Genomic DNA, 20,665 nt, shown 5'->3' on the forward strand with positions numbered 1-20,665 from the left:
CCCTTGGAAATGCAGCCTTGAGACTGGGAAATACTGTCCTAGGAGGCTCCTCCTAGGTTCTATTTCTTATTTAAAAGAATCAAGCTGAAATTCCATTGGACAGCCATACAATTCATTAACTTTGTAGGAATTTTAGGCTCACTCCTTGGTCACATGTCTAACTTGAAACAGACTAAATCGTCCCACTGGGTTAAATTCTGACTACATTCAATTCAATGGGAATGTTGTGATTAACTGCAAAACAGCCAGGATTTAACCTAGTGGGACTTAGTGCAAAAGGCAGTTATGCACATTTTTAAGCATATGGAGGACAAGGGCTTCTCATTATCTTCAAAATATGTATTCACAGATGAATCTATAGGTGAAATGTTTAACTAAATATGGATTAGAAACTGTGTATTGTTAGATCCTGGGTATCTACAAATTGCAGTTCTGGTCTGAATCAAGACATGCACAGCAAGTTATTATATATCAGTTATAATTTACACATCAATTACATACAGCAGTAAGACCAAATATATAGATTTTCACATGTATATACATGGATCAACATAGTGCACAATTTAAATTTATGTTACAATCAAGTGTACAGTTTTAAATATGGCTTTATAAACTAGTAGTAATAACAGTGCTAAAATAATTCACGTCTCTTGTATGTTCATAGACAAACAACAGAATGCAGCTATAGCATTTAGATTCATCATTTAGCAAAGTGTTACTTCAGTATGTTGGTAAAATATTGTACACCATGTATAGTTGGGTCCAACTCTCCCCACTACCACCACATGCATTCTCTAGTCTGTCCATAACATTGCTGAATTTATATATTCTAATTATAAAAACTCTGGGATCTGCAATTGTCAAATATCTTGAAAATAAAAACCTGTACATTCTAAGAAAGAGTAGTTATGATAAAAAATTAAAAATAAGGAAGGAAGAGAGACAAACACACTGTCTGTGAGAATATCTTTACAACCAGTGAAGCTTAAAAAGTACTTTCTTTAGACAGCTTTAAAAAGTGCAAGGGTCAAATCCTACTTGTCTTACTCAAGTGAATAGTCACACTGAATCAAGTTTTAAGTGGGGGTAATTACCCATAGGACAGTTTAATATGAGTTATAGTACATTCTTCCTTACTCAAAACCTTTGGGTGAAAACTTGGACTCAGTGAAGTTAATGGAAGTCTTACCACTGATTTCGATAGAGGCACATTACTGAAAGACAGACTTTCTTTCTTTCTGAAGAACATGTTTTAATTCAACCACAAGTCGGTGGACTCAGTCTGGAAATTAGAGTGAAATTCTATGCTGTGTGTCAGCATGAGGTCAGAATAAATTATCACATCAGTCTTTTCTGGTCTTAAAGCACATGAATGAGGCAAACAGGATTTGGCTGTAAAGATTTAGCCTTATAAATATCACATGAAGTATTTAATATATAAAGATCCCTGTGCTGTACACACATACTTCAGTTCTTTTCCAAACACTGAATCAAAGAACTGCAAATTCTTTGCTGATAAGACATACTTTACATTACTGAGTACAGGAAAGGAATGAAAGCGAAGCCCTCCATGATGACCATCAAAGAAAGGATTCCTTAAAACTGCCATGTCCAAGCTGAGTAATGTTGTGTACTTTTCTCCACTAAGGCAAAGAAGTGAAGACCAGAGTTAGTAGTTTAAAAATCAGGTTCCCTCCATAGTCCACACTAATGGACCTGATCCTGTCAGGTGTGGAGAGGTAATGAATGTCTCCAGCTGCTATTGGTTTCAATGGGACTTGAAGGTACCTAACTGGATCATGTTCACTGATAAGTGTAAAACTGAAGCCACTGCTATGTGGCCAAAACAAGGCCAGTTCAAAAAGGCTCCTACTAGTACCAACATCAGTTTACAGGCACACAGACTATTCTCTAGTACAAGCAGAGTAGAATAGCCTAAGGACCGACAGTCTTGTATACTAGTTAACACCTATGTGGCTCTAAAAAATATCTGACACTTATGGCACTACTAAGCTACTGAAAACTATACATTCTGTAACCAGATCCTTAGACGGGTCTGCTCAATCATCTTGGAGAAGGTGTGGAAGATCACATTGTACTGGGGGCCTGTAATATTTTACAAGTCACGGGTCAGAACCCAGCATAGCTCCACTGCACATCAGGAAGCTTTGGTAGCACATCAGCAACAGGGTGCTTTCCCCACACCCCCTGCTGCCACTTCTCTCAGTACCTGCTCCCCTGGCTACGCTGTGTGTGCAGCTTCCAGTCAGTGGGAGGCTGCACTGGGACTAGGTAGCTGCAAACTGCATCTGTGATGGTTTCACTTCTCTCCCCCAACCTTCCCTCTAGGCTGCAATGCAGGCACAGCTGGAAGCAGCCCAGTGCAGCTCCCCATGGTCTGGGAGATGCTCCTGCACTACAGCCAGGAAGCAGAGGACTGGGAGAAGCAGCAGTCGTGTAGGCACAGCTTCCAGCTGCCTAGCCCAGCTGCAGGCAAAGCCTCCCACCGCTGATATGCCACGGGAACCACTCAGACCATGTCAGAATGGACCTGGGAGGGTGGGGAGAGGCAGCAGTGACATGGGCACAGCTGCCTAGCCCTGGGGCACCTCCCTGCTCTGGTGTGGGCACAGGCAAAGCTCTGCAGCTCCACAGGCCAGATCCAGTGGCTCGGCAGGCTGGATGCAGCCTGCAGGCCATATGTTGCTAATGTCTGGATTATGCTACTTTGACATTCCCCGAAACTGCAACTTGCTACTGTACTATGTACACTTGTTTCCACCTCCCAGGCATCATGGTATGTAACATGATTTTGCAATTAACAAAAATAATTTGCTTTCTGATCCTCTATGAGCATAACTTGCTTTAAACAAAGTATAGCCCACATGGTACCCAGATGCAAATCCACAATTTTTGCACAGACGTACAGGTATTTTTCTTCTCTTGCACTGAGTGTAGCTGAAGTATCTAAAGATAAGGTCTTGTGTTATTATTCCAGCATCTAAGGTCAAGATCCACTTGAATTCATCCCCTCCCACAGAAATTTTACTTGGTGATCAATCCTGCATAAATCTTTGTACATAACACACTTTTCCAGTAGGCAATATGTTGCAAGGCTTCTTAATACTTGACAGATAAAACCCTTTCAAAGGAAGCAGCATGAAACTGTCATGATTACTTGAGCAGACATCACTGACAAAAAGAAATTTGTGCCTAGACTGTTGCTGCAAAATATTTCAGGCAATATTCTTCAAAAAGAAAATGGATTTGAAGGGACACTGTCAAGGATTTAAAGATCAAACTGGGTGACTTACAGTATTATAATTGGATGGGGACAGTCCCCCAGATTTGAAACATCAAGCTTGATTTGGCTTTTAAATAAATCACATGTATGTGATTTTTTTTGTAAGACCTATAAAACCAGAAGTATGTATTTTCTCTACTGACTTTTCTCAGAAGCAAGGAGCTCAGTAGCCCCAGCTGATGATGCCACTGTTTACAAACAAATCCACTCTGACATGATACCAAGCTCTACAATATGACATTGCAATAGCAACAAAACCCAAACATGTCAACATTATTCAAACTGAAGGACCAAAGTTGACATTTGCCAAATGGAAAAGGGAGGTTAGAAATATGTATTTATTCTGATAAGAGATTTTTGCAAAACCAGAATTAGAAAATTGGTACTGTTATAATAAAAAGGAACAGAATGAAAAGGAAAAATTCACTGACTCTCAGCAACAATGAGGAGCCAGAATCTATCTTTCTTACTTGGAAATCAGTAGTGGCTCCAGCAGTCAGTGGAGTTATATTCACATACCACCAGACTAAGATCAGAGGTTCAGACTGTTTCCTTCCATTACAGAATGAGGGAAAGAAACCTTTACTGGGAAACATCCTTTGTCCATTTAAAGCTATCTCACCTTCCTATGCAATCCCATACTGCATGAGGAGCCTACCAGAACATAGAGAGGGACTGGGTAGAGCAGAAGAGGCACCTGGGCCCTTTTTTCTGTACAGAGAAGGGAATACATGTATATGCATGGATTGGGATGAAGGCTGTGCTAGAATCAAGTTCATAAAGACTGATACTGATGAACAAATGAGTAATCCAAACTACTAATTATACTCCTTGAATTAACTGGTGGCCCCAGTTTCAGCATTTTGCCTCACAGACCCAGAGACCCAGTTCTGATGACCAGGTCAAACACCGTGAGTCTATACAGACTCTGATCATGGCACAGGCAGTCTTTCAGAATCAAGTGTTTTCATCGGGAGTTGAAGGCCCTTAGACCCATTCTTAATGTCATTCTGCAACGTGTTCTTTGGCCAGTCCAGGAGCACGGCTGAGAGGCTCCAGTCTCAGCCAGGCTTCATCAGCCATGGAAAAGTCACTTGCAGGCATCAGGGAAAGGATTTAAACCAGGGGGCAGAACAGGAGAAAAACAACAGTGGGGAAAAAGATGGTCTCTGACAGCTTTCAACTCCATATATCTCATCAGCCTGATGGTAGAAAAGAAAGCTGGTCAAAAAGGGTAAGGGCAGTACAAGAAACATTGTGAGGAATATCAAAGTCTGCATTTTTGACAATTTCTTCAAATGTTTCAAAACCAGTTAATTCATTTTTCAAGAAGTAAACTTTCTTCCCTCCTCGGCACACTGCTACTGTTTTCTTCTTGCTTAAAAAAAAGGAAGAAAAAACCTTATTTCCCACTGTAAAAATACTAAGACATTGTAAATAGGAGTGATTTTATCCAAGAGCAAAATAAAAGGTTTTATTTTAATTTGTTTCCCCCCCCCCAACTAAAAGAGATGGGTCTATATGATTCCTTTAAAATGTGTGTGTTATGGTCAAAAGACATTTTCTACTGAAAAAAAGTGGACAAAAAATGTTTGAACAAATCTAGCAGGAAAAAAACACAACTAGTATTTGAAAATCTGGATGGGATAAGTTCAGCATCAACTTGTTTTCTGCTAAACCTTAGAAATATAAAATATATGTACAAGGAACATATTTATTTTTATATACAAATGCTATTTCTGTAAATTTGTCTTCACTTAAAATAAAACAATACATGTGATCAACACAAAAATGAAGACTTTTCCCAAGGTAACCATTATGTGAAAAATGTTATTTTCTCCTCTCAAATAACCTGCATAATTCCTAACAAAGAAAGGCATGAGACATGCTATAAATACATTCATACAACTGATCAATATACGGAAAATCTGTGCAGCTAGAAAATCTCAGCTGATATTGGCTGGATGCTGCTGCACTTGTCCTCTCTTTGGCTCTTTCCACTGTTTTTCTTTCAGCTGTTACCTTTCTAAAATAAGCCACGTTCCAGCCAGATTTAAGTGAATTGTCAATGAAAAAGGGTGTGTCTACACAAGTATTAATATGCCATTGCTACTGCAGGCTAATTCTATTGATCGTAAGTGCATTAGCACGTTTTTTCCTGTGATACATTAATGCATAGTAGAATTAGTCTACTGAGAATTAAGCATCTTGTGGAGATGCACCCATAGTGCTGTATATTCAGAGTATAATTAGTAGCAGCAATGACAACAACAGAAAAAAACAACCTTATTTGCAGAAGTAACTGTTGTACAACCTTTTTCATCCCTGGCTTCAGTGAGAAACTTCTGATTTCTTCTTCCTTTCAGGACAAAGGCAGGATCCAAAAAAGGGACTTCAGTATGACAATGCTGAGCACTAGCGATGCCTAACTTGTAAGTACACCTAACTCCGACAGCAAAACCCAGAAACCTGAGTTAGACAGCAAGGCTCCCAATGCCATGTCCAGAAGGAGTTAGGACTCCCAGAATGGGATTCAAAGCAACCTGGCGGTTGACCAGGGAGCGGCTTGCAGTGGCCAGTTTGCCTGCAAAACAGGTGTGACTTGAAGTCTTTTAGGGGCCTAAGTGCCTTCTCCTGCACTCTAGGGAGCTGTCTCCTTCCAATCAAGAGTGACAATTTGGACTTCTCTCCTGAAGGTACCTTAACACCTTCCTTCAGAGCATGGGTCCCTCTTTTCTTTTAGAACACGGTTGTAAAGGGGAAGAAGCAGTGGCACTCCTTTTGTACAACAGCTCAGTGATTAGACACTCACCTGTGATGTGACCCAGATTCTTTTCTCTGCCTCTGGGAATGCAAACCTACATCTTCCACTCTCCAGGAGAGTGCTGTAAACACCAGGACAGGGGCTATTTGGGGGCACAGGTACTCTCTCCCTCCCGTTGGAAGGGCACCACTGTATATAAAAGAATTCTCACTAAATCAGAAAGAGGGAGCAAGAGTGAACATGCCTCACTAACCTAGCTACTAGGGACACTCTGGGTGGCAGGGAATGGGAAGGTCCAGTCCCTGTGCAAGGATTGTTTCTGCATTTCCAATGAAACAATTACTGAATGAGAGAGAGAGTCCTTGGAGCAGAGACTGAAACCTAAGGGTAAGTGGCAATGCAGGCAGGGGGCAGTTTTGCCTAAGTCACACTTGGGAAGCGTAAGTCCTTTTTGAATTCTGGCTCAAAATTAGCCTTTCTTACTCACTGAAGCAGCACCCTGTTTACTTCACTGTTAAAGCAGACCAAATGGTCCAAATTCTGTCCTGAATCAAATCAGTCTCAGTACATGTACTTAACTGAAAGCATCCAGGTTTACACTGCACTAAAAAGGGCAGGATTTAAGATACTGATAGCAAAGGGGGCGGAGATTCCTGCACAGGTAAGGAGTGCCCACATACTCTTTCAGTTCCAGAACCAGGACCTTTCTCCAGGGATTGCAGGTTTAAGGGTTAAAGAACTTAACCTTATGAACCATCCAGATTCCACTGTAACAGCTAAAGATTATTGCCAGACGGTGCTTGTCGAAGGACTTCTAATGAATTTCCTGCTATGACCTTTCTAAAGTGAAGCATCAAAAGAAGCATTAAAATATGGAAGAATACACAAAAGACAGAGGGGGGAAATGTAAAATCTGTTAGTATCCCAGCTATTCAGAAGGAAAGGTTCTGGCATATTCTTATTTTTCACTCTCCCTGGAACTGGGAAGACTGTGAAAATAATCAATTTTCATTTGCTATTCTGCTGTTTTACGCCATTTCACACTACAGAATACATTGTGCAATCATGAGAGAGTTTCTGTTCACATAGGTGTGAGCACTGGGAGTAGGCAGCTTTTGTAGTCCCTAACAACATGGAGAATAGGATGCTAATCTCCTGCTGGGTTGACACCATTGTCATTTCACTGATTTCATTAGTTACTGTTGTTTGCAATGTGAGATCAGAAGGAGACCTTGTGCATAGAGCAGGGGAACTTTGCTGCCCATTAGGTAGAGTGAGTACTTTCAGTTTTTGACACTGCAGATTTAGCAGCCTAGAATGAACTGGCTTCTATCTCAGGTTCCTTTTTTAACAGTAGCCTGCAGCTATGGCACATCTATTGCCAGTAGAGGTGCACCAATACATCAGTGTGATATTGGATCCGCACCAATATAAAGAAAATGGATTGTATCAGAAATTGGCCTGATGTGGCTGATAATTTGAACGATAAAGAGCCCAGTGCGGTCCCGGTCCTAACCCACCACGCCCCCCTGGCTTAGCTTTGGGGTCACTTGCCCCCCGTGCCCTCTTGGGGTGCACACAGTAGTGGGCCACCACTCCCTTGCCCGTGCCCCCCAGATGAGCCACAGCTCCGTCCTGTGCCCTGCCCTGCCCCAGCTGGGCAGTTCCTGCACCACTCCCTCCCTCACTGTAGGGGCCTTGATCTGCCCTCCCACACCCCTTCCATCCCCACTCCCCATCCACCACAACAGACTTACCAGCTGCATGCATTGGAAATTGGATCAGTATCAGCCAATACACCTCCTTCAAAATCGGCTATCAGTATCAGTCCCCAAAATCTCTGTTGATGCACCCCTAGTTGCCAGCTGTGGACACTAAGGCTAAGTCTAGACAGTCAAAAAGCTCAAGGATGATTCAATTCAATCTTTGCTGGTTAGTCTAAGCAAGTGAGCAGACATTCACTTTTGATTCCAGAAATGCAGCCACATGCCTGCGGTAGCTTAGACCAGAAGTGGGGCAGGGGGTGGGGGGCATTAGAACATGCCACCCTGCTCAGCTCGAGCAATCAGCTTGGGGCAATCCCAGCCCATCCACCTTGCAAGGGAGGGCTAGTGGGGCAGGTGCAAAGCATCCTGGGATGCTGGGGGTCTGAGAGTTAACTTGAATCTGGAGGGGATCTGGGACAGAAGCTCAGAAAACTGATTTAATCTAAATCAGTTAAGCCTGATAATACATCCACCCACATTTATCTTAAATGGGTTTTAGCCATTTTGAAAGCTGAATTTCTGTTGTGTTACAGATTTGAATTGGTTTCTGATTGCTTATACTGATTTATGTGTAATTTCTGTCCCTACCCTAGGCCTGCAAATTTAAGCTCCTAACTAAGTCTATATATGAAAAAAGAGAGACATGGACAATAGGGTCCCTACCACATTGACATTTTTAAGAAATGAAGTTCCCTGTCCCATGTGACTCTTTTTGTCCAATATCAATCCCTGAATTCCTTCAGGTAATAGCTGGGTTAAATTATCTGAGAAGTTTCAAAAGCAACCCTGTCATAGCTGTACTTTCAGTTCCGAGGCTTTACTGCTTTGCACCCTGTTTTTGTGTTTGGCTTGCTGACTTGGCTCCTAAATATTTAGATGGCATCTTCCTCCTCTTCATCTATGATTCACCTATTGATCATATTAATTTCACAAATGATACTTCTCTATCAGGTGGGAGATAATTGACAGAAGCATGGCTGCAGGGGAATGTGCAGGCTCTGTTCTAAAACAAACACAAAACCGTACACACCCCATGCTATGCAAGGTATTAGTAATAGCTCCCAACGAAATACAAAGAGCAGCTGCCAGGAGTGTTTTTCCTAGTGTAAGCTGCACTCCATTCCAGGCCCATAGCCAGCTCTGACATTCCCTAAAACAAACATTTTCCTAGTTCGACATCTCTTTGTAAATCAGCAAGAACATCACAAAAAAGATGGATTTCTTCTAAAGCCCTGGGAAACTCCTTGTTTCAAATTCTGACCATAAAAAGAACCACTAATGAGATTTAAAGTCCTCATGTGCCCCTTCTACTCTTAGCTGTTCAGGATGCAGGATACAGGAAGTTGCATTAGTAAAAATATTGCAGCGGTGTTGTTTCACATTACATTTTTTTTTAAAGCACACAGAGAGCCGCACGTAAAGTATTTTTAAAGGATACTGTCACAGTTTGTAGGCTCAGAATTGGATTTGTCTTAAGCATATTTACAAAGACCATGATATTCTTTATTCCCCATGTGTTTTCTCTGTGTGAAATCAGTTAATGAATGTGAACAACCAATTATATACACACTTAACTTCACATAGGTGACTAGTTTCACTGAATTCATTTGGAATCCTCACATGTTGAAGGATAAGCGTGTATGCAAGATTTAAAAAAACTGGGGTTTAACTAAAAACACTTCTGTGAGTCCCTATGTTAGGGAGGTAAAAACTTTACTGCAAAGAAACTGGTTTGTGTTTCAAGCTACTAAAGTTTATAATGATGAACAGAGTCTCAACCTTGCTAGCACAAAAGGTTGTAAAAATGGCCAAGAGAGAACCTGGGTGTTCCTCTCTGGTGTAAGGGAATCCCCACTGGGTACGGAACTGGCACAGCTGGCTGTATGTTATCTGTTTCCAAACAGCTGGTTTTAGGGAGTGTTTCATGCTCCCTTAGGGCAGAAGCCGTTACAAACAAAGCAGAGGCTTCCCCTAGTCAAGTCAAGTGGCGACCCTGTATTTCTGAGCATCTAGTCCAATATCATGGGTTTACACACCCTAAAGCCCTTCCAAGTGATTTGCAAACTTTACCATCTGATGCACAACAAGAGAGATTGAAACGCCCAGCTCTGCAATACAGCTGGCTCTGGGTGACACACCACAGCTGCGTAAGAATGCATAGCTTATCAGACAATAATCTGTGGCAGGACGAGAAAAAGAACACCTCATCCAGACAGAACTGTAGAGTGAATTTAGATGGACCTAGTATCTGCCTGACCTTCCAAATGAACTTCTGGGGAATATGTGATAATGAGCTACCAGTGCTATCCAACTACCAACTTCCAGACCACACATGGCCTGCTAGGGGTTAAGTTGTGGCTCCCAGGCTTCCATCTGGCCACAAGTCCCCCTAAAGCTCCAAATGCAACAGCATTCAGTGTCTCTGGGCTCCTCCTCCCTCCACTGGCTTCCACTTCCTGACTCCACCATAGGGAGCAGGGCAGCATGATACAGCACAGGGAGCAGACGGTGAGGCTACGGCATGCAAGGGCATGTGGTACAGCAATAAAGGGAGTTGTTGAGGGGAGATGCCTATGCAGGCATGTGGTACAGTGGTGGGGTACAGAGGAGACACCCACATAGGCACACGGCACAGTGGCAATGGGATGCCTGCCTGCACAGGTGTGCAGGGCAGCAGGGGTGCATCTCCATGGCATGCAGCCTCTGGTTTGCCCTGGGGCATCCCACAGGCATGTAGCCCCTGCTGGTGTGGCCTCCAGGGTGTTGGCCCCCAGTTACTTAGAAGTTCGACAACCCTGAGCTAAAATATTTGGGCAATTTCCATTTAAACCAAAAATTTATGAACCTGGGAGATGTGAGCTCTTGTAACGAACAGGAACAATAGAAGTTGTTTTTGGCATAAACATCTTTTCCTCTTGTCTTTCATGACTGACCATCTCTGAAGCTGCTGGCAACCAGACACCTACTCATTTCCTGCATGTGCACACACACCCATATTATATACACCCAAAGTTCAAGCCACTGATTGACACTCCCCTGCTGTACTACTGTTTCAGTACAGCACAATCATTTCTTACCACGGAGCGAGAGGGGAATTCCTGTAATCCCTCTTCCCTTTCCATCCTCAACCTTTATCCATGAAGACAGTACCTTGAACACAAACCAGCTCTCACAAACTCTCTCCACCTGCTGCAGGGTCAGCTCACATGATTCTGAAATCTGTTTTATTTTTTTGGTGAGAGTACACTGTAGCTCTAAAAATCCTATGATCCTCTGGACCTCCTGTTGGCCTATATTTTTTAAATTGTTTACCTTAGTTCCATCTAAATGGTTTTACAAAATGAATAAGGAGGACATTGTCCAGGTAGCATATGACACCCATGTCAAGCACAATGATTTCTTCCAAACTGGCATTAACCTCTTCAGAACCTTGGGAAAAATCAAACTGATCCCAAGAGGTGGCATTTCTGATAGAAAAAGGAGAGGCATTTTTATGTCTCACTTGCATTGTTCATGATCTCTGTAGTCATCCATGTCCACATCAGAATCAAAGAGAGAGTGACCAGTGTAATCTGTGTCAGGGGTATGGGAAATACTGTTCTCTGTGCCTTCCTCATCAAATGTTTCTGTCCTTGAGTAAAAGCTGAAGTCCTGCAACGGAGTCTGAGCCTTGCTCATTTCACTACTTTCCTCGGATTCATACAGGGTGTTATCATCATCATGGTGCCACTCGGGCCAGAATTTCCTTCTTATCCTTTCACAGTACATAGCAAGATTAATGAGTTCACCTGCAACATAGTGAAAAAAGCCAGTGTTAGTGGATCTAGGGACTCATCCTTAGATACACTCGCTTCCAAGGAAGCTCTCTTGAGCAAAATAAATAAGGTAGCAAGTAGAAACCTCTCTCCAAAAGCCTAAGCTGTAAGCAAGCATCTTAACGGCACTGTTTACAAGTTCAATCGAATTTAGAAGATCTATGATTACTTACTTGTAAAAAGCAAGGATCAATGTGAAAAAATTATGGATGGATGTAACTTTATTACCAACCACAATTAAATTTTTAAAAGGTGATTCTAGAGAAAAGAATGACTACTTTAAAAACTAATCACCGAAAAACTTTTATAGCAGGGGTAGGCAACTACCAATACATGTGCCAGAGCATGACACACGAAAGCATTTTGCTTGGCACGTACTCCTTCGGGTGGACAGTGGGGGAGCTGCAAGGGGCCCAATCCTTGTTGCAGCAGTGCATCCCCAGCCCTTTCCATGCCATCTGCCTCGAGGTACACGTGCACCAGCTGCTGGCAATGAGCTGGGCCAGGGCTCTGCAGACCCTGGTACAGCAGCTTGCAGCTTCCCCACAACCTGCCATGAGCAGCCCATGCTCCATGGTGGGCAGCAAAGGCCTGCCCTGAGCCTGGGCCAGCTGTGGCAGGCAGCCAGGAGGCTGCAAGCAGCTGCACTAGGGTCCAAGTGTGTATGCATGCCTCGGGGCAGATGGCGACCCAGGGGTCAGGGCTCTGCTGCCACAACAAGGATTAGGCTCCTTACAGTTCCCAAGCCATCCATCCCTGGAATGCCAACGTTTCACAAGTCAAGGTGGTGAGTACTTTTGGCACTCTGCCCAAAAATGTTACCAATCCTTGTGTTACAGATTTGGCAGAAACCTGGCATACTGAAATGAAGTGTAATTGGAGAGGCCAGTATTTCTTAGGGTGATATCTTTTATTGGACCAACAATGTAGCATTGATAAAGTTGGACAAACTTTCGAATGCCTGACATTCTTCAGGTGTAATTGGAGAAAAGCTTTGATTTTCAACCACCAGATGGCAGCATTGCTCACCAGATAAATTTAACAGGCTTGTATATGATCACTTCAGCACATTTTTAAACTAGTAAGTATATGTATGTATGGGTGGGTGGGTGCATTTAGGGTGAAGACACAAACATTTTAGTGAAGCACTAAACAACATATACATCCATTTATGTTGGACAATGTGTTATCACCTGATCCTAATCAGCTCTGGTTATCAAGGGCAACACTGCAGTGTGGGTGTTGCATACGACAGGAGCTTCTATCTGCTTATTTTGGTAGGTAGTTGAATATGGCATTAATCTATTAAGACCAAATATGCTCAGTTTACAAGTAGAAGATTGTTTTTTTCTCCCTAATTAAGTGTATACACTCACTGTGACATCTGAAAATTCAAGCTTGGATCTCTCCTCTTCCATATCTTCAGCAATAACTGAGGCTCTTGTTTCAGCCGATACTAGGACAGTACCCAGTGCAAGAGTGGCAGAATATGGCCCATTGTATTTTTCCTTTCAAATGCTTGAAAACATTAATTACTTAGTACCTATTAATAAATTAATAACTAATGAAACTGAACTAAAATAAATTAATACAAGCATTAACTATTAATAAACTATTAACAAAATCAACTAACAAAACAAAGACCAAGTTTCTTTAAACAGAAAGATGTAGTATAAATTACCAAGAATGGCAACAGGAAAAACTAGTAAGAAAAACTTAGAGAAGAAAGTGAATGAAAATTGGCATAGAAAAAAACACTGTAGATGAGGGATGTCAAACATACACCCCTCAGAGCTGCTTCACTTGACCTGCTGGGCTACTGGTGGGCTAGGGAAGTTGGGGGCATGGCTTGCTGTAGAAAGCAGGGCTCTTGAGCCCTAATGGACGTGGCCCTTGGTGACAGGATGGCAAGCAGACAGAGATAGCCCCGTTAGCCCTGCAGTCACTTGATCCATCACCAATACTGTTGCTGCAGCTACCGGCTGCTTGGCCTACAGTCACTTTCCCTACCTCGTCTGCTGCCACCCCATGCGGAAGCCTTCACTCTATACCAGAACTGCCACCCCAGGCTAGAACCAGCCTATGAAAAGCCCAGTAGTCTGGATCTGGCTCAGAACATAGAGTGAGCCTGAAGAAGATAAGTGCAACAGCAAAGGCTAGAACAGTTTTGTAGAATATTAAGCACTCCTCCTGCCTCCAAATAGTCTGTGAACTGAAAGTGCTCTCCTGCAAGTATTGCAATTAAAGCCTGCTCCAAACCTGCAAGCGAAGGATGCTGTGGAGGGACTTTTGACAAATGAATGGTACTCACATCTAAGATTTTCTTACCTTTGATTAGTCTCTCAGGCCTTGTGCCTGGCAATGTCCACATTGCCTGTGCTAGATGACCAAAGACAGTGGCATCAACAGTGGAAAGCTTTGGTCCCATGATGTACTTCTTGTCACCTGCAGATGGCAAAACACCAAACATTTACAGACCTGCATATAACTTCCTCACATATAAATACTAGTCAAATCACTGGCTGCACCTTTCAAAAATATTTCTGCCTGAAATTACCCTGGTTGGCCACCTGTACACTGTAAAAAAAATCAATGTCTGGAGCCTATGCCTTAGCAACTGCATATGGGCTTATTTATAGCCAGATCTCAGAGCAAATTTTAATGATTCTATGATAATTCTACAGAATTCCCAGGGTTCTTTGGGAAAGAATTCACCACTGCAGCTTCTCCATCTGCATGCCAATTAAATTATACAGTTACAGAACCACCAGCATACTTGCACCTCTCCTCTCTGCCTCTCCAGCATACTGGGCAGAACAATCCACCATGTCATTCAGAGGATAAAAAAATTACCTGTTTTGATGTGGTCAGGGCCTTTTATGTTAGTAATGGGGCACTGGAGGTATGATTTCCTCTTTCTGGAAAAAATTAAATTTGCACCAGGATGACTATCTTGATGGAAGGAAGCTGGTAGCCCAATGGGCCTCTTGCTAGTAGAGATCTGGTTTCAGGTCTTCCCCTCAGATTACAATGAATAATGGCCTCCACTAAGCACTTGCTCAAAGTCATCCAAATGCAAACCATAACATGATTCAATAACACTGGCCTGCTCTGCCTGAGAGAGACCTAGGGCTGGAGAGCCAGGTATCTGGTGCAGTTCCAGACTAGGATGGTCATGCAAGGGTTGTAAGGAAGTTTGCAAAGTACCTTTTCACATTTGCGAGTTTGCAAAGGCCCTAGCCATGGCTGCTAGATCTCAGAAATAATACCCAGTTTCACTGTAGAATTTTAAAGCAATCTGAAGTACTTCTACAAGAGGCCAGAAAAACAGCCCAGGGGTCTGAACTCCTCTTTTCCATCTTCAGAAATGGTAGGTGTGTACACAACCAATGCAAAGTTTCCAGGCGGTCTCAGATGCACATTGCCACGTTGGGTTCAAAACAAGGGAGCATAAGCAGGGTTTCATGCAGTCATTTGCCAGCACTAATGCAACAGTGATAGTGATCTGAGTTATGTGAATACTAGTTTGCTAGAAAGGAAACCCACATCACCAGCTCATTTCACCGAAGCAGTTGAAAAGCTAATTGACAACTGATCAATGCTATAAACTGCCAGCTGTACTCACCCCTTTCTTCTGTCAGTCCTGTACATTGGGCAGAGAACTGGGTAAAGCTAAAATTCTTTTGGATCAGTGCTGTGATACATTTCCCCCTCTTCCAAGGTGTACCAAACTGGCAATTTTATTATCAACTTCTTATGCAAGTGAAATGAGAATCATATATGAAAATCAGTTTCCTTAGATCAGTAGTTCCCTGATCTAAGGAATCTGACCCACAGGCAACAGCACTGAGCATGTAACAAGCTGCAGCATCATACTTTGCTCTCCCTGTCAACCTCAGTTTTAACTTTCTAATTTCCTGTGGCTGCAAGCAATATTGGCAGGTCTGATAGGCAGCATGGTGCCTACAAGCTATGGGTTGGGAACCATTGCCTTAGGTTGCAAGCTCTTCATGACAGAGCTGTCTTTTTCATTTTGTGTTTGTACTGTGGCTAGGACAATGTGGTGCTGACCCATGATAGGAGACCTTGGATGCTACCACAATACTAATAAATATGGTAGGAAAGAATATTTATTTTACACAGCAGTTCAAAGTTGCCATTAGCAAAGGTCCATCTAGCACGAGCTTGCTTCAGAGCACACATACCCATACAGCACAATACAGAGACGAGAAGTATCTCCCTGCACGCTATTTTATGAGCCATTCCCATATTTTCAAGGTCAGCCTAGATGATCTAATGCTCCCTTCCGGCCTTAAATGCTATAAACTCTGTGAATTATTGTCTCTAATTGAATCTTTCAAATCCATTTACCCCACCACTTGGGGATGGTCTTCATGGGTTTGATTTAAATTGGTTTTGATTTGCTGGGTTTTCTAACTTTAGGTTTATTACACAATTTGAGCAACGCTGCACAGCAGTGCAACACAGTGTTTTCCAAAATTCTACAGCCTACTTCTCTGTGGTACTAAATCATAGCAAAACAGCACTATGTATGTGTGATAATGATAACTCCCTGTAAAATGGCAATAATAACAATAACATCAACAACAATAGCAATAACAACAACAACAACGACAATAATAGTATATCAAAATTGTGCAACATTTTCCTGCTTTTTCATTGTCAGGCAACCCCCCTGTCTGAATAGGATACTCAGGTAAAGAATCCATCTGACGGCGAATAAATGTTGCAAGTGTATTTGTGGTAATTACAATGTCAGCTCCTTAATTCTCTCATACAAATTTCAAAAAATTGCTCCCCAAATGAAAATTGTATATTTTGAGCTAAAATCCCATTTTAACATCAGGCACTTGAGACAATATACCTGAGTTCAAGACTCAAATCCAGAACGTGGGACATTAAGAGGTAACATGCTCTTTAGAAGTGATAGTGGTAAATTTATTCACCCAACTCCTAGCTCAGGAGGATGACCTCAGCTGATCTCTTCAGGCATCTACCCAGGATCTATCCAGAGAAGGCACAACACTAGACCGAGTGGGGAAGGAAATAGGGTTTCCTGCATGTCTGTTCCCAGGGTTCCCTAAAAACTCAATATTTGACCTACCAGCATGACTGTGACCTAGCCCTTAGTCTCCTGTATGAGCTACTTGAACACTGTGTCCAGAAGCATAGGAGTAAGCAGAAATCCCCGATGTGCTTTGTGAGCAGCCTAGCCAGTGGGAGTTGTGTCATAATTTGCTGCTGGTACAAACCAGCATCAAATTACACTGCAGACAAGAGTCTGAGACACTCTGCCTCCCAGGGAAACACTTTCCCACCACTCTACTCAGGGCAATACTTCAAGTCACCATCTGCCTCTAAAGGATGGCAAGAAATCATCAAACATCCAGAATTTCTCCAGGATCTTTTCCCTTCAGGACCTTAGTTAAAAATCAAAGTAGCAAGGAATCCTCCACAAGGATCAGGAAGAGTCTGATGGAAGGAGAGACCATCCTGCAGCACCACAGGAAATCAGTTGAGGGTTCAAAATTCTCTCAGTGCACAACACCCGTGTACTCCACTCTGCATGAAGTGCTGTCACTGAACCAATTCAGTCACCACCCTGCCCACTTTCATACCCCTGATCAAAATACACCACTGCCAGGGTGCCTGATTCACACCGCCAACTGAGAACTGCTAAGCAGCCTATTGACCACCCACTAACATGTGTTGTTCATTTGCAGCTTCAAAAACAATCCTGAAACGTACATTTGTGCAGGCTGATATTCTGTCACCAAGTGTTCCTGTTTGCTTCGCCTCCCAGCCTTTCAACCTCTCCAACTCCAGATTTAGGAGTTTACCCTTGGGGCAAGGTTAACATTACAATGGACCTAACTTTTGCTTACAACACCCATTTTAAGGCTGCCATGCAACCCCAGACTAGAGAGGAATTGGGATTGGTGTTCTGCCCTGGCATTCAAGAGGTCCAATGTCCTACTCTGCCACAGATTTCCTATGTGACTTGGGTAAGTCACCTGGCACACAGGGACTTAGGCATTGAAATGCCCAACTTTTAAGGGTCTGGCCACCTAGTAGATTCCTCAGGCCCAAGATAGGCACCCAGTTGCACATACATTGTATGGGGAGAGTTACGTGCATACAGAAGGGTTCACAGAAACCAGCAACTCAAACAAAGGGTCACCAAAGCAAATCACTGAGAAATGCCAAGGTAGTTAGACCTCTAACTCTGCTTGAGATGTTCGGCAATGAACCCAACCGTAGAGGTAGGTACTTAAAACATCAATCCTTTCCTCCAAAAATGACACCCAGCTAAAGATCCCCAACAACCTATGGGGTTAGGGAACTCATCATAGAGACCGATTTTCAAGCCCCCACTGACTTACAGCAATGCTATACCCCCCTGAGAGTGCCTTAGCCACCAGACTTGGGGGTCAACCTCTCTCTTTCTGCCCTAAGGAATATTTAATTATTTATACAAAGTGGAACAGCTTCCAGGGAGCTATTCACCACACTCGAGCCTGGTGGGGCTTGGGCACTCTCCTAGAAAGCGCATAGACGTATGCAGCTTCCCAACATGGATCTTCCACACCCTAGCTGAGTGCACTAGTCATTGTATTAGGAGACACAGATTAGCCAGTAACACTCATCCCTTTCATTTGTTTGGCTTAAGTGTCCCGTGGGTAAGAAGCCTGGAGAAACTCTAGACTGCCTGGAGAGGGTGCTGAGGTCCTCAGCCGTGTCAGGATTCAGGCAGGCTTGCCCATGCCTACTAGCAGAAACTTCAGCGTCCCCAAAGTTATGCAGGGATTCTGTGAACGCCAGTGGTGCCTAAGTGTTGGATATTTTTCCACGTTTCAGCTCCTCATCTGTAAAATGGGACTGGTGCTTCTTTATCTCATAGGATAGGTCACTGTGAGGAAAAATACATTAAAGATCAGTCTGCTATAAATGGGAGTTATAAGTTAGGGGGTCAGCAACCTACAGCCTGTGAAACCACTGGATCCAGCTTGCAGAGCTTCTGCAGCGAGGGGTTTCACTTGGGCTGTGGCCAGGAAGCGGGGAGGTTCACCTTCACTGTGTCCAAGCTGGTGGGGAATCATAGCAACACCTGGTCCCAATACCAGCCTGGTCCCAATACCAACCTACCTCTGGCCCAAGCTGTGTCATTCCAACCTCCCGCAGGAAAAAGGTACTGGCCATTGATCTAAGTCCCTAAAGTAAAGAAAAAAATCCAAGGAAAGGAGTACCATACTAACTGCATCATCTCTCTGACAACTCTAGTTGCTTCTGATGTGGAATCTCTAGATATAACCTATGTGGAAGTAAAAGAGCTCATTGATCTCATGATTCAGGGCTTCTGCTGGACACCTGTAGGGCTGAGAAGCCTTTCTCCTCCCCCCCAAACCCATTTATGTATCATATGGCTTCTGGTGAAGGTTTCTATCTCTGAAGCATTTGACATTAGCCAGAGCCAGAGGTGGAATGTGACTGAGGAGCTCTGGTGTTGCTGCCAATATTAGAAACCACTCAGGCACCTGGCTGGAGGGTTTTGTTCCTGCTTTCCATCAGACTTACTGACAGATCAGGGCAGGAAAGAATTCTTCCCCTGGGTCAGACTGGCAGGGCCATGGGTTTTTTGCTTTCCTCTGTAATGCAAGACAGTCATCTTCTAAGGATCATCTGAGCGTATTCCCTACCATTAAAACACCAAGGTAGGGTGTGGGTCCTCTGCTTTTTTACCTACAGGTCTGTTTGTTTGATTTTTTCATAGGCTGCTTATGTGGTTGTGGTTTGTGAGAGGGATCACAGCAAATGACTTGTAGACCTTTCTGGACAACTGGTTGGCTACAAATATGGGGGATGCCTTTATAACTTGGGAGGCCCCTTCCAGGAGCACAACTAGAGCAGGATGAGCAGGGCATCAGCCCCAGGTGCCATGGAAGAGTTGGTGCCAGAACACAGCTTGCAAGGAGACCATGGAGTAGCAACAGCAGCTGAGGTAAGAACATGTGTGGCAGTGGCAGCAGCCAAGGCATGGGATGCACTCATCATTCATCCCCAGCATCTAGTACTCCGACCTGAGTGCCAAAATTGCTTGATACACCTCGGGCACCATTCACTCCTAAGTGTTCCCATGATGCTTTTCAAAAAGAGTGGGAGAAAATTCCAGTAAGAAAGCTCTGAATAAAAAAGATTTGACAATAATGCAAATCTTTTTTTAGTAACTCCAACTGATTTGTGCCAGCCAAGGATTTGGCTGCTCATATCCAAAACTAGGTATGTGGCTCACTGAAGTCTTTTGGAACACCTTGGACGTGTCTACACATGCACTTTAATGTGCATTAGCCTATTTTAATGCACATTAAAGCATCACAAAAAAATAGTGCTCTTTAGCTAATGGGCATTAAAATAAACCGATGCACATTTTTCTGGTACCTCACAATGGAGGTACTAGATTTAATGCGCATTACCTAAAGTGCATTAATGAATGTGTAGATGTGCCCCTTGAATGGGAAAGGAGCTACATAAAATTCTTTTGCCTTATTTTATGCATTTAACAGCACCATCCATGTATAAAAGGGTATTTCACAATGTTCCAATAATGCTTTATGTCACCAAGTGAGCTGTGAATTTAAGCTTCAAATTAAGCAAGAAAAATATTTTCATGCCTTAGAAACAGCAAGATAATTAATATAATTGATCAGGGCACCTTTAATCACATGTCACCTGTACTGGGTTCTTAGTACAATATGCATTTTTACAAGAGGTGCTAAAACAGAACTAAAAAAGGAAGAAGAAAAATTATTAATAGAAAAAATGAAGATAAAAATGACATGACTGGGAATGTTCAGATTAGTGTACTGAGATTAGGCAGCTGCCAAATTATTCTTTCTGAAACTTCTTTTGGAGCTAAAAATAATTATCATTGCTTCAGCACATATATTTGTGGTGCAAAAAGGAGCTTCAAATTAATCTGATGTGTCTGAAGCATTAC

General features: G+C 42.9%; 1 protein-coding gene across 3 annotated transcripts in view; it reads right to left on the bottom strand.

Annotated features, from left to right (window-relative positions):
- Window positions 1-467: 467 nt before the first annotated feature.
- The window catches only part of FAXC (failed axon connections homolog, metaxin like GST domain containing), a 66,470-nt gene continuing 46,272 nt past the window's right edge, over window positions 468-20,665 (bottom strand). For all 3 annotated transcript variants that reach the window (XM_090037162.1, XM_090037164.1, XM_090037158.1), the window contains 2 exons: window positions 13,978-14,094; window positions 468-11,622 (listed from right to left, as the gene is read on the bottom strand). In XM_090037162.1, the coding sequence (XP_089893288.1) occupies window positions 11,333-11,622; window positions 13,978-14,094 (407 nt within the window). In that variant the 3' untranslated portion in view covers window positions 468-11,332. The remainder of the gene's footprint in view (window positions 11,623-13,977; window positions 14,095-20,665) is intronic.

Source organism: Crocodylus siamensis, chromosome 1 (genome assembly GCF_052110815.1).
Source record: "Crocodylus siamensis isolate JL-2025a chromosome 1, ASM5211081v1, whole genome shotgun sequence".
NCBI classification, from domain to species: domain Eukaryota; kingdom Metazoa; phylum Chordata; order Crocodylia; family Crocodylidae; genus Crocodylus; species Crocodylus siamensis.